The sequence below is a fragment of the Mesoplodon bidens genome (genome assembly GCF_964165515.1).
Source record: "Mesoplodon bidens genome assembly, chromosome: 8".
Lineage (NCBI taxonomy): Eukaryota > Metazoa > Chordata > Mammalia > Artiodactyla > Ziphiidae > Mesoplodon > Mesoplodon bidens.
The window spans coordinates 38,905,590-38,921,943 of record NC_138165.1 but is presented as its reverse complement, the minus strand read 5'-3'; the positions used below and the strand labels follow the sequence as shown (position 1 = coordinate 38,921,943).

The window sequence follows — 16,354 nt, the reverse complement described above, 5'->3', positions numbered from 1 at the left end:
GGTTGGATGGTGTGGCCGAGTGAGGAGGCCTGTCCTCCCCTCCCCCACTGCCCCGCCCCAGCTGCCCCTTCGGGCGTCTCCACGTGAGAGGCCCGCTGAGCGCTGCCGTGACCGTGTGGCTGTGGCTCGGGCCCCTGGCCTCGCTGCCTGTCACAGCAGAGTGCGCCTTGTGCACAGCCGTGAGCGCTGAGCGCTGTCACAAGCCAAAGCTCAGGGCCCTCGGTGGTTCCCCAGGGCTGGCCAGAGGAGCCACGTGCTGCTGTCCATGCAGAGTGGCGAGAGGAAGAGCCAGAGGTGACTCAGGCCACCCCCCCCGCCCCATCCTGCCAGGCGATGACGCGCGCGAGTGCCTTCGCCGGCCCCTCGCCTTGCTGGGCTGCCGGAGGTGAGAGCAGCGCCCCCGGGCGGCGGCGAGCCAGACTTGTTCCCTGCGGTTTGTTAGTACGTGGGTGGGGCAGAGGGAGAAGCACCGTCTGGCATTTCTGGTCAGAAGGTTTCCTGCAGGCTGGTCTCATCCCTGCAGTCTTCCCCCTTTGTCACTCAGGGAAGTCCAGAGTGTGGCACGGCAGCCTGAACCGTGTGAGGCGTGAGTGCACCGAGTGCTGTCGGGTCCAGAGGATCAGGTAGCGGGCCCGTGGCTTCCTGGACCTGTCACTTTGATCCTGCCCCAGCCTCGGTGGGACGTTCTTCGCTTTCTAGAGTTGTTGGTGATCTTTATGCTGTCGGGTCAAGGAGACAGTGCCTGCACTAGTTGGATTTTTCTTTTCTTCTTTTTTTTTTTTTTTTGCGGTACGCAGGCCTCTCACTGTTGTGGCCTCTCTCGTTGCGGAGCACAGGCTCCGGACGCGCAGGCCCAGCGGCCATGGCTCACGGGCCCAGCTGCTCCGTGGCATGTGGGATCTCCCTGGACCGGGGCACGAACCCGTGTCCCCTGCATCGGCAGGCGGACTCTCAACCACTGCGCCACCAGGGAAGCCCCGGATTTTCCTTTTTTACTCACATCCTCCCTTCCTCCACTTTCATAAGCAACCAGTCTACTTCTTTCTTGTTTGGTCTCTAATTCTTTGGTCCTGTGTTTTAACTTTTAGACTCTTCCCGTCAACCATTAAACTGGATATAGAAGCTGAAAGATGTGTATTTGGGTTTTCTTAGTGCTACTTTATTTTTCTTCAGTTGTATGGGGAGGAAAGCATTCTTGGGTCCTTATGATATGTGAGGCACTTTACGTATGCCCTTCTATCTGATTTTCTCTCCCAGGGAAAGAGTTTAGAACAGGGCCCGGGCATGATTAACACTATTATAATATTCACGTTAGCCACTATTGTTATTCTTATTTCCTAGGGATACTTATTATATTTCATCCCTCCCTAGTGGATTTGAAATGCTCATAGGCATTTACTAAAACAAGATTTTTCTTTTTCAGGGAAGGTGTGAGTTGGGAAAGAGTGAGAGAAAAGATGAAGTCATCAGTCAGGTTCATAAGATTTTATTAATTTTGCTTATAAGTGGGCAGAAAGTTTTAAGATTCCTAGTAACCTGTGTAAAGAGAGAAACACAAGATGATGTTAGTGAGGTAAGACAAAAATATGCCCATTCCTAGTAGTGGGCCCAGAGAGACATACCCCCTTGTGGGTCCTCAAAAGAAGAAAAGCCAGAGTTTGAACCAAGCCCCTTGCACTTTTCACCTCTTGTCTTTTCCAGAGCTAAGAGAGAGAAGAATTTGGCTCTGTGTATATGTTTGACATCAATGGCCCTTAGTTTCTAAACAATTCTGGACTAATGCATTAGTCAATCTATAATTAGTCCATCTGTAATTCTATTAGTCCATCTATAATTCTGGACTAGTACATTAAATACTCAATTTAATGTATTTCTGTCTATCTAGATATTTATTATTTTTGGCTGCGCTGTGTCTTTGTTGCTGTATGCGGGCTTTCTCTAGTTGCAGTGAGCAGGGGCTACTCTTCGTTGCAGTGCACGGGCTTCTCATTGTGTTGGCTTCTCGTGTGGAGCACAGGCTCTAGGTGCGCGGGCTTCAGTAGTTGTGGCACGCAGGCTCAGTAGTTGTGGCTCGCAGCTCTAGAGTGCAGGCTCAGTAGTTGTGGCGCACAGGCTTAGTTGCTTCATGGCATGTGGGATCTCCCCGGACCAGGGATTGAACCCATGCCCCCTGCACTGGCAGGCGGATTCTTAACCACTGTGCCACCAGGGAAGTCCCTTAATTTATTTCTTGATGTTCTTTTAAACCTACAACTTGATTTAGATCCCACCAAACTACTTACTGGGCCCTGGACTTTACTGTTTTTTTGTTTTTTAAAATTCTATTTCAAGTGAACATTCGACATATGAAAGAACCTTCAATAGGCAAAGAGGGGATGAGGGAAAGTTGGGAAGGAGAAAAAATCATTTTATTGCAGTGCCATATGTAGCAAAACGTTTAATGACTGAGTGGGTCTCTATCTCTGCTTCCCCCACCTCCCAGTCAGACTCCCTCCTGGCTGCTGTGAGCCCATGACTGGCCTCTCTCCACTAGCCCCTGCCCAGGGACTGCTGTTTTTAACAAGGCAGATTTCATGAACTGCAAAATACTTTTTAGCCACAGATACTTCACAGAACTCCTTTTACACGTTGAGAATTGTACAAGGCAAAGGGAGTTTTAATACACACTGCATGTGCAGTCAAAAGGACTGGTATTGGACATACCATTAACTGTGTGTGTGTGTGAGTGAGAGAGAGAGAGAGAGAGAGAGAGATCAGTTTCTCCCCAGTGTGTTTCCATATCTATAAAGTGGGATTGATGGTTCTCAGCCTTTCCACCTCTTCTCTCGTGTTGTGGTGATCATGTATATGTCTTAACATAATTAGAAAGTGCTTTGGAGGTGGTATAGCCCTGTGCACTAGTAGGTCTGGTTAAATGTGCCGGTTCTACAGAGGGAGATAACCCCCTGTCCTTGGCTAAAAGGAATTTTCAAGTTACATGGAGAGTCGGAAGTAGTAGCACAAGAGAATCAATGAGCAGTACCAAACCTAATTTAATACTGACTTGTAAGGCACAGCCTAACCTCGTAGCTTGGTAATACTTAAGGCCTGATAAGTTGCTCATTTTACAGAATCCTTTGTGTTTGCAGACTGAGACCCAGCCTGAGTGACGATGGCAAGTCTTAATTGATGAACACTGGCATCTGTAGTAGTTGAAAGAATAAGATGTTAGAATTTTTGAGTTGAGTTGTTAGGGAACTTTTCAAGATTATCCAGTCTCTGGAAAATGTCACATGGCACTGATTTTTTAGAGCTTTTTTTTGTTTTTTTTTTTTTTAAAGAAACATCATAGTTAGGATGTTGCCCTGTGTGTATTAAAACTTGAAGGCGACTGGGTTAACTTAATTAGGAGTTTATTTCTGTTAGCTTGGAAGAAGAATAGGTATTTTTTGAGTAGCTTGTCATTTGTTATAAGAAATACTTTCCCTTTCTTGGAGACTGTGGAGCTTCCGTCTTTGGTGTGCTTCCTAGGTCGTGTGGGAGAACTGGGGCCTTCATCTGCCCCACTGGATCTGTTTCAGAGCTGCACTGTGCCTGAACCGAGATGAAAGGTCACTGCCTGGGCTTCCAGCCGTCAGCCTGGGTCTGGTACTGGATCCCAGGGAGGAATGTTGTGAAGTGGGGCAATCTTAGTGGAGCATCTTTTGGGGGAGGGCCCTGGCTTCAGAGCTCCTCACCTGCCTGCCTCTGAGAGGGCCCTGGTCAGTGTGGACTCTGGAACGTGTCCCTCACTTGAAGTTCTTGAGGACAGTGGGAGAGTCTCCTACTTACAAACATACTGTAAACTCGTAATATCCTCCTTTTGAAATCGTGGCCCCATCTGGGACTTCTCTTCCCAGCTGCCTGGGGGCCTTCGTCCTCCACCTGCTTCCCTTCCACTCACTGTCACGAACTGAATGGTGCCACTCATCAGGGCCTGGGCACCTGTGATTGTGCTGACAGAACTGGGCGTTCAGCCTGTCCCTGCAGCCCATGACCCCTGACCAGAATGTCCCTGCCTAGCTGCTGCTTGGGTCCCGGAAGCCCTGCTTCTGGTGCTGTCGCTGGTGACAGGGCGTAGGGAAGTCCCAGTTCCTGTTCCCACTGCTTGAGGTGTGAGTTAGGATCAGATCCTTAGGGGTTTGATTCTGAAGTGCCTGGCACTTCGGGAGAGCAAATGAGAAAGAACATCACTCTGACATTGTTTTTCACCTTAGGAATATGTGCCCCCAGATAAAACAGCCACAACATAAAAACCAGACCAGTCGCCCCACCCGCTTTCTGTAACTTAGGTGTTGGGGTAGCCTGGGAACCTAATTACAACATGCCTGCAGGAAAAGCTTTCTGAGTCCTGAGCACTGGACTTTTAAATGAAAGTTTGGAACACAGTCACAGCTTATTAATAGGGTTATCATTAGTAACTAATTACCATTGAGGCAATAATCTCATTAATAAATTAGAGTATTCCTGTGATGCCCGTAGCACAATCCGTGATATATACAGTAACCGTCAATAAATATCAACTGCTGCTATTGCTACCACCACGTGCATTTTTAGGATGGAAGGAGTCATACTTAATAGACGTCTGCTCGTATGAGTGATCCCTTTAAAAAACACACAATGAAGACTGTGATCGATTCCAAATAGATGGGGGGATTAGTATTAATACGCCTGCTAGAAAACTTGGAAATGCTGGGAGTAATGACAGGTACCCTAAAGGTGTGACAGGCCCATCTCAGATCAGCTTACACTTTGGTTAGGGGCATAATGTCAACAATCCTGAACCAGTAACAGTGAGATTAAATGTAGTTTGTTCATTTGCTCATTCGCTGAATAAGCAAACATTTACTGAGCACTGAGTATGTGCTCAGAAAAGGAAGGGATCAGCTCGTGGTGAATCCTCTAAGGAGGCTTCAGCATGTAGAAGGGATTTTTAAACAGGGAGACAAGCAGTGGGTGATAAGTCCAGGCTGGGGCAGCAGGAGCAAAGATAGTTTTAGAATTGTGACAGGATACCCTGCGGTGGCATCACAGGAGGAAATTGTTTTGTCCTTACTTCTAAACCATAAAGAGCATTGTAAAAATAAACAAAACAAAATCCCTTCAGACCCTTTGATCCTAGATAACAGACTCTGTTGGAGCTAATTCACCAGCCTGCTGATAAAGTGTGTATCATCGGGGTATGTTGAAGAAGCAGCTTAATCCAGGCAGCTGGGTCCTGAATGCACTCTGACCCTGTGCACTCCCATTTAAGTCTTGCAGTTAAGGGCCTGAGCTGCTCGGATCCAAATAAAGATCAGAGGACCTGGCCTCTGTTCTCAAGGACTCAAGCCAGTGTTGCTTGCAAGCGGATCACATATGGCTCAGCGTCTTTAAATCAGAAGTGGTTGTTTGTAGGTTTGTGGAGTGAATGCTGCTGCTTTCCTTCATCATATTCGTCCTCTTTTGCCAAGATGTTTTTCCATCCTGTTTTTCTTAGAAGAGGTTAAATTTTAATTCTGCCATCAAGGGTCCCTTCCCATGCTTGCGTATTCCCGGCGCTGGTTTCGTAGAGGTTTCCATTCTAAGCTGCTAAAGGAATAAAGTCAAGTCAGCCTCTCTGGATCGTCTTGAACAGATGTTATAAAGTTTAATTCTAAGGATCAAATTTCTGCTTGACTTTATAATCGTATTTTTGTTTTATAGATTTGTCTCCTGTATCTCTTCTGTATTAACTATTGTGCTGCCCTGCCCCCCTCTTTATACACAAATGTTATTAATTTGGGAAAAATACTTAAAGGTCCAAGGGAATTTAATGAGATTTGAATTCTTTTGTGAGCAATTCATCTTTGTTAAAGGACAGGCTATATCACTTCCAAATTACATAGATTTACTGTTAGCTCTCAGACACTTTTAGACAGTTTTTTCATTATCTTCTTATCAGAGTTTTCTTTTTCCTCCCCTGTAGAATGATTTAGCAGTTTATTTCCCCTGATAAGCAACATTCTTCTAATTTACTAAAATACACTGTATGAAACATACTTTGATAAAAATCTATGCGGGCCAGAAAGCTTTCCATTGATCATGGGGAAGGGTGTGTGCATGTGTGTGTGTGTGTGTGTGTGTGTGTACTCTCAACAGCCCCAGCAATTCCTGGCTTCCTTCAAAGTATTTTGGTCTCTCATTTCAGCCACAATTACAAGTTCATCCGAAAATGATGACCGGAGTGGCTCCAGTTTGGAATGGAATAAGGACGGAAGCCTAAGGTTAGGGGTACAGAAGGGAGTGCTTCATGACCGCAGGGCAGATAATTGCTCCCCAGTGGCAGAAGAGGAGCCCCCTGGGCCAGCGGAGAGTGTGCTGCCCAAAGCCGAAGCCTCAGTTGGAGATGGTCCGGTCCCTTATTCTCAGAGCTCCAGCTCGCTAATAATGCCACGGCCCAACTCAGTTGCAGGTAAGGCCACGCCTCTCCCTGGAAGGGTGATCTCACTGGGTCTGAGGTGCCCCCTGCTCACTCTCTTCACTTGGGAATCTAATCCAGACACAGGCCAAACTTGTGATCACGGGTCAGGCCCTTACCTTTTGTAGGCCTAGTTTACCCATCTGTAAACATGTGGATAAACCCATATGTAAACATAAGGCTGCACTTAATGGTCTTTAAGTGACCCTTCCCCTCTGGAATTCTTTAAATTTAATATTTAGACTATATGGCTCTTTGTGTTTGAGGGAAGAAAGCACCAAAAACTGTCCTTGTTTTTTGTTATTTTGAGCCGGAGTTAATTCAGGATTTACAGCTTGGTCAATGGGAATTGTTGTTTAGAATGAGTTTGTTAATATTAGCTCAAAGAATTTCTAATCCAACTTTCAAACTAATTTTTTGTAATTGAGGCCCATCACAGATACGAGGTCCAATGTTTGTATAATTCAGTTTTAAGGGAGCTCACAGTTTAAAACATAAGCAGCAGGAAACAGAGCTCTCCATCAAGGAAATGAAAATAGGTGAGACAGACGTGCCTTCAGCAAGATGCGGCAGCCGGAGCTGAGAAGAGAATGCAGAAGTGGTGACTGGTGCTGGTTGACTGGTCAGTGAGTGGTTGTGAGGCAAGGAGACTAGTTCGCAGTGGGTGGGGAAGGGAACTCTGCATCTGAGCTGTCGTGCCTGCTTTAAGGTCCCAAGTTTCTAACTCAGTGCTCTTCTGTTGAATTTAGAAGAGGAACTTGTTTGCATCATTCTTTGTTACCAATGAGGTGCTTTAAATTTCTCCTCTGCTAAGGCCTGGACCCAGGATCTTTCTTCCTACATCAAAGGATTTCTCTGTGATTTTATATTGATCCTTTGGGATGTGCCAGGCCGCTCTGGTTGTTATTGGGTGTGTTTTACAATGGAACTCTGAAGCAGCTGATAAATAAATGGCCCTAATGGAAAAGTTCAGAGACACAACTCTTAATTCACTTTCAAAGGGATTTGGCGTGCCTGCCAGAGGGAAGTACTGAGAGCTTTATGCGTATTGAGTGATGATTCTTCCAGAAGCTTTTGTGTCCTCCCACCACCCTCCCACTGTCTACAGCATAATATGTTGCACCCAAGGCATTTTAGACCATTTTTACCTGGATATGATGAACGGTTCATTTGTATTATCCCAGGACTTCATAGCTTTATTGATTTCAACAAAATAGCAAACTCATATTCAATTTCATGAAGCTATTTCAAAATTAGGAAACACATTAATAAATTATTTTAACAGTGGTAAAAGGACCCCCTTTCAAGGGTTATGTTTCCTGCTTGATGTTCTTTTATGTGGTTTCCTGCCACGTGAAGTGACGCTGGGTGTGAGCTGAGCGTTTCCAGGAGGCTGCAGTGGTTATAGAGCAGGCCTTTCTGATTTCTGCTGTGCTCATTCATTAGCATCTGTGGATGCACTTGAACTGGACCTCCTGTGGAATTGGGAGGGTTTTACCTCTGGTGTTGAGCAGTGACTGCCTAGCCTAATGGGTTTGCTCATTTCTCCGTGTTGCCTATTTTATAAACTAAAAACATATTTTGGAAGGAAATAGGCAAGTGCCTTACATCATAGTATCAATTCTGCTAACAAGCTGGAAGTCTGGTAGATTCTTCATTGCCTACCCTCTTACCCCTAAAGCTGAACCTCAGTTAAGAGGGAATGCCAAGATTTTTCAAGTATCACTGAAAAGAATAAAAGACTCAGGTTATAGACTATATGCAGTGCTGTTTATCTAGGGATTAGAAGGCAGGCTGCTACAAACAGGGCAGTAGGCAACGCTCAGTGTTCGAAGGATTGAAGTAAAATGGGAAGGACCATATACTGAAATCTCTTGGAAGTGTTTGCATGTCAAGATCCATGTAAACACAGAGAAACTGCCATTTGATAGGAAAGGTATTTTGGTACGTGAGGGCAGAGTAAGGACTAGCAGGTGAAGGAAGGGTGATGCCAGCTTCCCCAAGGGACATGGTTCCCCTGGGGGGTGAGGGTATGGAAACAAGTTCCTAAGGCTGCCTGTCTGTACTGTCACTGAGCCTGTTACAAAGAACTGGAGTTGTCGCTTCAGTGTTAACTGTCTCGTACAATGAAATTTTTTGGTCAAAGATTATGAAAGTAAGTTGGCCAGATATGGTGATTGTTTTGCTCTGCAGAGATTTTTCTTTGTAAAAGCATTTGTTGAAGTGGAATTGACTTAGAAAGCTGCAGTCAGGTTATTACAGTATATGCCACATCAAAATGTATGACATGGACACCTTATTTCTTCATTAAAAAGCAGAGTGAGAAGCCTTTAAAATATCTTGGATAATCCAGAAGTTGGGTAATTGGGTTCTACCTGTTTTTGAAAATATTTATTTATTAATTTATTTGGGCTGCGCTGGGTCTTAGTTGTGGCACATGAGATCTTCGTTGTGGCATCTTTTGTTGTGGCATGTGGACTCTTTTTAAAAAATATTTGAATATTATTTTATTATTTCATACAGCAGGTTCTTATTAGTTATCCATTTTTACATATTAGTGTATACATGTCAATCCCAATCTCCCAATTCATCCCACCACCACCACCCCCGACCCGCCCTGCTTTCCCCCCTTGGTGTTCATACGTTCGTTCTCTACATCTGTGTCTCACTTTCTGCCCTGCAAACCAGTTCATCTGTACCATTTTTCTAGGTTCCACATATATGTGTTAATATACGATATTTGCTTTTCTCTTTCTGGCTTACTTCACTCTGTATGACCATTTCTAGATTCATCCACATCTCTACAAATGACCCAATTTGGTTCCTTTTTATGGCTGAGTAATATTCCATTGTATATATGTACCACATCTTCCACGATGGGTACCTAGGTTGCTTCCATGACCTGGCTATTGTAAATAGTGCTGCAGTGAACATTGGGGTGCGTGTGTCTTTTTGAATTATGGTTTTCCCTGGGTATATGCCCAGTAGTGGGATTCCTGGGTCATATGGTAGTTCTATTTTTAGTTTTTTAAGGAACCTCCATACTGTTCTCCATAGTGGCTGTATCAATTTACATTCCCACCAACAGTGCAAGAGGGTTCCCTTTTCTCCACACCCTCTCCAGCATTTGTTGTTTGTAGATTTTCTGATGATGCCCATTCTAACTGGTGTGAGGTGATAACCTCATTGTGGTTTTGATTTGCATTTCTCTAATGATTACTGATTCTTTTTTTTAAATAGGAGTATAATTGCTTTACAATGTTGTGTTAGTTTCTGCTATATAGTGAAGTGAATCAGGTATATGTATACATATGTTCCTTCCCTCTTGGACCTCCCTCCCCCCGACCCCCCATCCCATCCACCTAGGTCGTCACAAAGCACCAAGCTGAGCTCCCTGTGCCATACAGCAGGTTCCTACTAGCTATCTGTTTAACACATGGTAGTGTATTTATGTGAAACCTAATCTCCCAGTTCATCCAACTCTTCTGTTCCCCCTCTGTGTCCACATGTCCGTTCTCTATACCTACGTCTCTATTGCTGTCCTACAAATAGGTTCATCTGTACCATTTTTCTAGATTCCACATATATGCGTTAATATACAATATTTGTTTTTCTCTTTCTGGCTTACTTCACTCTGTATTGACAGTCTCTAGATCCATCCACATCTCTACAAATGCCCCAATTTCATTCCTTTTTATGGCTGAGTAATATTCCATTGTATAAAATAAAAAATAAAAAAAAATATTCCATTGTATATATGTACCACATCTTCTTTATGCATTCATCTGTCTTAGGACATCTAGGTTGTTTCCGTGTCCTGGCTATTGTAAATACTGCTGCAGTGAACATTAGGGTGCCTGTATCTTTTTAAATTATGGTTTTCTCAGGTTATATGCCCAGTAGTGGGATTGCTGGATCTTATGGTAGTTCTATTTTTAGTTTTTTAAGGAACGTCCATACTGTTCTCCACAGTGGCTCTATCAATTTACATTCCTACCCGACAGTTCAAGAGGGTTCCCTTTCCTCCACACCCTCTTTAGCATTTATTGTTTGTACATTTCTTGATGATGGCCACTCTGACCGGTGTGAGGTGATACCTCATTGCAGTTTTGATTTGCATTTCTCTAATAATTAGTCATGTTGAGCATCCTTTCATGTGCCCCTTGGCCATCTGTATGTCCTCCTTGGAGAGATGTCTATTTAGGTCTTCTGCCCTTTTTTTTTTTTTTTCCAGTATGTGGGCCTCTCACTGTTGTGGTCTCTCCCGCTGTGGAGCACAGGCTCCGGAGGCGCAGGCTCAGTGGCCATGGCTCACGGGCCCAGCCGCTCTGCGGCATGTGGGATCCTCCTGGATCGGGGCACAAACCCGTGTCCCCTGCATCGGCAGGCAGACTCTCAACCACTGCACCACCGGGGACGCCCCCATTTTTTGATTGGGTTTTTTTTTTTTTTTATATTGAGCTCCATGAGCTGTTTGTATATTTTGGAGATTAATCCTTTGTCTGTTGCTTCATTTGCAAATATATTCTCCCATTCTTAGTTGTGGCATGCGCGATCTAGTTCCCCCACCAGGGGTCAAACCTGGGCCCCCCCTGCATTGGGAGCATGGAGTCTTACCCATTGGACCCCCAGGGAAGTCCCTGGGTTCTACCTTTTGGACTACCTGTTTTTGTCTTTTGAAATTCTAAGTGAATCACAGAACATGGTGTTTAGTGTAGGAAACCAACAAGCAAAATTACCAGCCAATTTTCTTGAAGCTCTAACTGGTAATTGCCCTGGACTTAATGGTATTTACCTTTGATAGGTTAATCCATGGTGTTTCAACAGATGTTTCCCTTTGCTCAGCTTAGAGAAGTCTCCCTCTGCTTCTCCCTCCACCTACTCCACCCCCACCGCCTTTTCCCCCCAAAAAACCCTCTTTCCTGCAGCGTCTTAAAATGTACCTCTCACCCAGATGTTAGACACAATGTATGTATGCAGTGAGTATAAATTAATTATAATTAATTTAACTGTAGAGATACTAGCAATAGGTTTATTGCAGCATGAACTTATTGCTTCCTCTCTGATGTTTCTGGGCCCTGTATAGTGTTCAGGCTTTTGAAAGCACTTGTTGTTAAATACCAGAAGCGAACTACTTTTTGTAGTGTCCGAGCACCCGTAGGCACGTGTGAGAGGACAGCACGTCAGCCTAGTCACCTGATCGGCTGGGTGGGCATCTCCTGGGCGCTAAGCAGCTGCAGCGTCACTGCTGCTCCTGTTCCATCCATCTCAGTGGCTGTGATGATACCTTCGAAAGCAGAGGGAGCTGGCAGCTGGTGGCTTGCAGCCCTGCTGAGCAGTGGTCCATTTCAAAGCAGCATGTTCATGTTTCAAATAGAGCCCTGGAGTTGCTGGGCCCGCTCTGTTGCTTGCTTCAGAGCTGAAGCTGTGGTGACTGGATATCTGAAAAGAGGCATTCAAAACGCCACTGTCTTCTGCCTCTGTGTCAAACTAGGGCTTTTTTTGCAACCCTTTCTTTGGCATGCCCTTCATAGTCTCTTCTTCTTAAACCTTTCGGTTGTTACAAGATTATGAACTGAATGTCATGTTTTGACTGGGTCAGGGTAGAAAGGCAAATGGGAAACCTTTGGAGGCTGCAGGCGTCTTTGTGCTCTCCGGGGCTGAAGCAGCAGCCGGTCAGGCAGTCGTGGCTCTTCCAGCTCTGAACTGAACTGGCTTGTGGATTGTTCTACCTCAGCTTTCAACATGTGCGTTTATTCACAGTGAGGCGTGCTGGGGGGGGGGGGCATTTGTAGAGGCCCGAGTCAGAGTCCCAGGTCCCAGGTGGGAGCCTGGAAATATGTTCCAAGCTATATTATTATAGGGAGCCAGGGCGATGGTTGTGGTCCTTGCGGCCCTCCGAGAAGTTTCACATGCCCTGGTTGTGGAGGACCTGGAGAGAAGCTAGAGGTTGCCATTGGATTCCCATAATTTAGGCCCATTTGGAAGTCCTGCATAAGGAGTTAGCTGAGTCTTTCTAACAGGAAAGTTTTGTGTGGCAGATTGACACAATGTGTACAGGGTGTGTGAACAGGCTGTGGATATGCACTGAAGAAGCATCAGTGTGTGCTTTTTTGGAGTCAAGGTGTCTGATCTTTCTCCGTGGCCTGGGAAGGTGAGTGGGGCACATGGTTGATTGCCCTTTGGAGACTGCAGCAAGAGGGGACACACCATCACAGAGCCAGGCCACGGAGCCACACAGGTGCCTGTTGAATGAAGGAATGAGAGGAGGCGGTGCTAACAGTGAGGAAGAAAAGGTCCGAGGCCTTAGGAGGGGAAGTAGGAAGGGCCTAGGTTGGGCAGATGGTCCTGGTCGGTGGTCGGCAGCCGTGTCAGAGCCCGTGGGGTAGCCAGAGGGTTTTCAGCGGGCAGATGGCCCAGCTTGACTTCTGTTCCTCCAAAGTGTGTTGCACTAATGATTTCACCAGGCCTTAGAAGCCTTAGCCCTGGGAATATGAGTCCCTCTCCCCCGTCATTTACCCTCAAATGATATCTGTATTTTATCATCCTGTAAGATAATCATATGTCTAGGATTGTCGGTACTTTATAATGGGACTACTTAACCCACAAACCAAATTAGGTTTAATTTTATTTAGATTTTTCTCATTGTGACCTAGGATGTGTATGTAAATAAGAGGAGGTTCCTTTTTGTTTTTTTTAAGGCAAAAACATGTACTGTATATTTGCTTTAAAGATTTGCTAAGAATGAACAAAATTATTTTGTACTGATTATTTTTATAATTGAACTGATGTATGCTTCAGTTAACGATCCTTAATGCTTTTTAACAGGTAGCTATGTGCTATGAGTCTTAGTGATTTGATCAGAGGTAAATGGGATTACTTATTTTTAGAATTAAAAAAATGCATACATAGATGTAATATAGTATAATATGTAATCTATAATGTATACATAAAAAGTTGAAGCTTTCTGATAAAGTCCACTCGGCTATTTTTACCGCCAAAAGCTGACTTTTAGGGTTCTGAGCACTGTGGAATTGTCCGTGCAGAATCTGCTCACTTAGTTAACAAGGTTGGAATTCCAGCAACAGCAGAAGGCTCCCTGGAGCTGCAGAGAAGACAAGTCACCGTGCTGCGTGTTTGCAGTCAGTACTGAAGCTTTACTGAGTGACCCTCGATTGTCAGTTTTCTTCATAAAAATTTTAGGTGAGGTCTGTCTCTTTCCAGGAGTAATGGAGACTTCTGGCAACCATATCAACATGACTTCGACTCAAGAATGAGGAACACTTAGTTTTGTCCACTTTTCAGTTAACGACATTGCCGGAAAAATTAACTGGGGTGGGCAAACAAAACCAAAATCACCCTGAAGTACATTTTGTTGAAAGCCTGAAATGAATCGCTTAGTAATTTATAATTTATAGTAGTTTGGGTATGATATTAAACTCAACTTTGAAGAGACTAAACTTCAGTTTAATATTACAGCGACGAGCTCAACCAAATTGGAAGATCTGAGTTATTTAGACGGACAGAGAAATGCTCCCCTTCGGACATCAATTAGGTTACCGTGGCACAATACGGCCAGAGGCAGGGCACAGGAAGTTAAAGGTATGTATCTTTGCATCCGCTGTGATCATGGCTATGATGAGCTCATTCGCTAAACACGGAAAGCCTGTGGTAACCAGCATTCAAGCCAGCTGTTTTAAAAAGATGCTATGAAGTGTGTGTGCGAAACGTTTATCTGTAAGGTGTGCTAGGAGGCCATCCTTAACCGTTTTGGGGCTTCTTCCTTATACTATGTGATTAACTTGCTTCTGGAGTTGAAAAACGATTCTGCAATACGTTGTTTTGAAGTGAGGAGTCCTTTAACACTCACGAGATTTTTTGGTCACCAACAAAGAATCGGCTTTGTTACAGTTCCTTGGGCTGTACGGGCCACCTCCTGCTTCTTCTACCCGTAGTGCACAGTTGGGTGGCCAATAATCTCACCATAAGGGGCGCAAAGCACCACCACACCCTGATAAGAGCTGGGACTCTGTCTGCAGGGAAAATGCCTTTCCATTTTATTCCTGTAGGAGTGGAAGAAACATGTCTTAAGTACTGTTTCAGATAAACTGATGAGACATGATTTGGTCCCTTCACCCCTTTCTCTCATCCTCTGTGTGTCCCTCTTGAGTCATGAGAATAACTTAGAAGCATGAAAGGACTAGAAAGTCATTTTAATAGGACCCTTTATAAGGCCAATAGGGTATGATAAATGAGGTATTAGGAAGTATTACTAGAACCAAACTGGTAATATTAATACTTCCAGATCCCTTGTGTTGTAAAACCAAAGTCTGTGCTGAAAGTAACATATGAGCAATGATAAACTGAGTTTGTTGGTGTATAAAATTATGTCATTCTTCTAAAATAATGATCTTTTTTTTTTTTCCTAAGCACGATTTGCTCCCTACAAGCCGCAGGACATTTTGTTGAAACCCCTGTTGTTCGAAGTACCGAGCATAACTACAGACTCTGTGTTTGTGGGAAGGGATTGGCTTTTTCACCAGATAGAAGAAAACTTGAGGAACACAGAACTGACAGAAAACAGAGGAGCAGTGGTTGTTGGAAACGTGGGCTTTGGGAAGACGGCGATCATTTCTAAGTTGGTGGCACTGAGCTGCCACGGAAGCCGCATGAGGCAGATTGCCTCCAACAGCCCCAGTGCGTCACCAAAAAGTATGTCCGTGTCTAACTGCTTGTCTAGTTTATTATATTACTGTAAGATAGATGGAGGAAATTGCTGTTTGGATAGACATAAATTCCCCATTTTCCTCAAGTTGTCCCAGCTGCTGTATCAGGTTTGCGATTGTATGCTGGAGAGCTATCAATATTTATCTCTCATGGTCCTCTGCAGCTATAACATGGCTTGAGGCCAGCCCTCCCTGGTGTTCTCCCAACTGTCAGGCCTGTCCCCCTCTTGATATGGGCAGTGAGGCCTGATCAGATGCTCTGGGGAATTCAGGGTCCTAAAACTGAGTGGGTTAGACTTCTGGCACAGCAAGCCAGAAGGAGTCTGCGCAGAATTCGTTTGCACCGTTTTCCACAGCCTTTGTCTTCTATGCCAGATTTACCAAAAGTATAAAAACTAACCTAAAATCCGAAGGAGTAGCCAAATAGTTGACTATTCTTAGCTTACTTTATATGTAAAAAAAAGAAAGTGTCTCTAACATGGTAAACAGGGACAAGTGAGCCAGGAAGGAATTTTTTTTTTTTTTTTTTTTAACCGAAAGGAATGTAATAAAGGAAACCAGAAACAACAGTTCTCCTGGGAGGGCACCTGGATGGTGGAAGACAGGGCTGAGAGGGAGCCTTGTATCCCCATTTGGGCCTTTGCATTTGTTACCATGTTCACTCATTACCTGTTAAAATACTCTCTGGGTCCGACCAAGAAATATGTTCAATATTCCACCCTATCCTTGTTGTAAATAATGAAACTAGTCTCTTCGCTGCAGCTTCAGATTCCTCCCAGGATCTTCCTTTCACTCCATTGCTTTCACCAAGTTCTTCTACAAGTGGTATCAATGCAGCTAAATCCCCCCCTGGGTCTGGGTCTGATACTCCTGAGAACCAGAGACCAAGAGAGGATGCAGTGAAATACCTCGCTTCTAAGGTAATCTGCTCCTGCTCTATGGGAGCCTTCCAAAGAGAGAGGTTTGCTAGTTTGCCTTTTGAGAAATGAATTTTAAAAAGGGATCTTAAAACAGAGACAAGAGTTGCTTAATGCGAAAGTGTAGCATTTGATAAAATTGTGGTAGAGTACGCCAGATAAAAGGTATTAATGGAAATTAGTATCTTAGGACACTGGCAGTAGACTTTTATTCCTCCTAAACAGTGGATTGAAAGAGTTCTTCAAAGCAGCCA

The 16,354-nt window shown here is 44.5% G+C and overlaps 1 protein-coding gene across 4 annotated transcripts in view; it reads left to right on the top strand.

Annotated features, from left to right (window-relative positions):
- The window catches only part of TANC1 (tetratricopeptide repeat, ankyrin repeat and coiled-coil containing 1), a 235,869-nt gene that overhangs the window by 161,916 nt on the left and 57,599 nt on the right, over positions 1-16,354 (top strand). For 3 of the 4 annotated variants that reach the window (XM_081242562.1, XM_081242563.1, XM_081242561.1), the window contains 4 exons: positions 6,188-6,451; positions 13,937-14,059; positions 14,888-15,169; positions 15,946-16,103. In XM_081242562.1, the coding sequence (XP_081098688.1) occupies positions 6,188-6,451; positions 13,937-14,059; positions 14,888-15,169; positions 15,946-16,103 (827 nt within the window). The remainder of the gene's footprint in view (positions 1-6,187; positions 6,452-13,936; positions 14,060-14,887; positions 15,170-15,945; positions 16,104-16,354) is intronic. The other variant, XM_081242564.1, reaches the window with a different exon arrangement.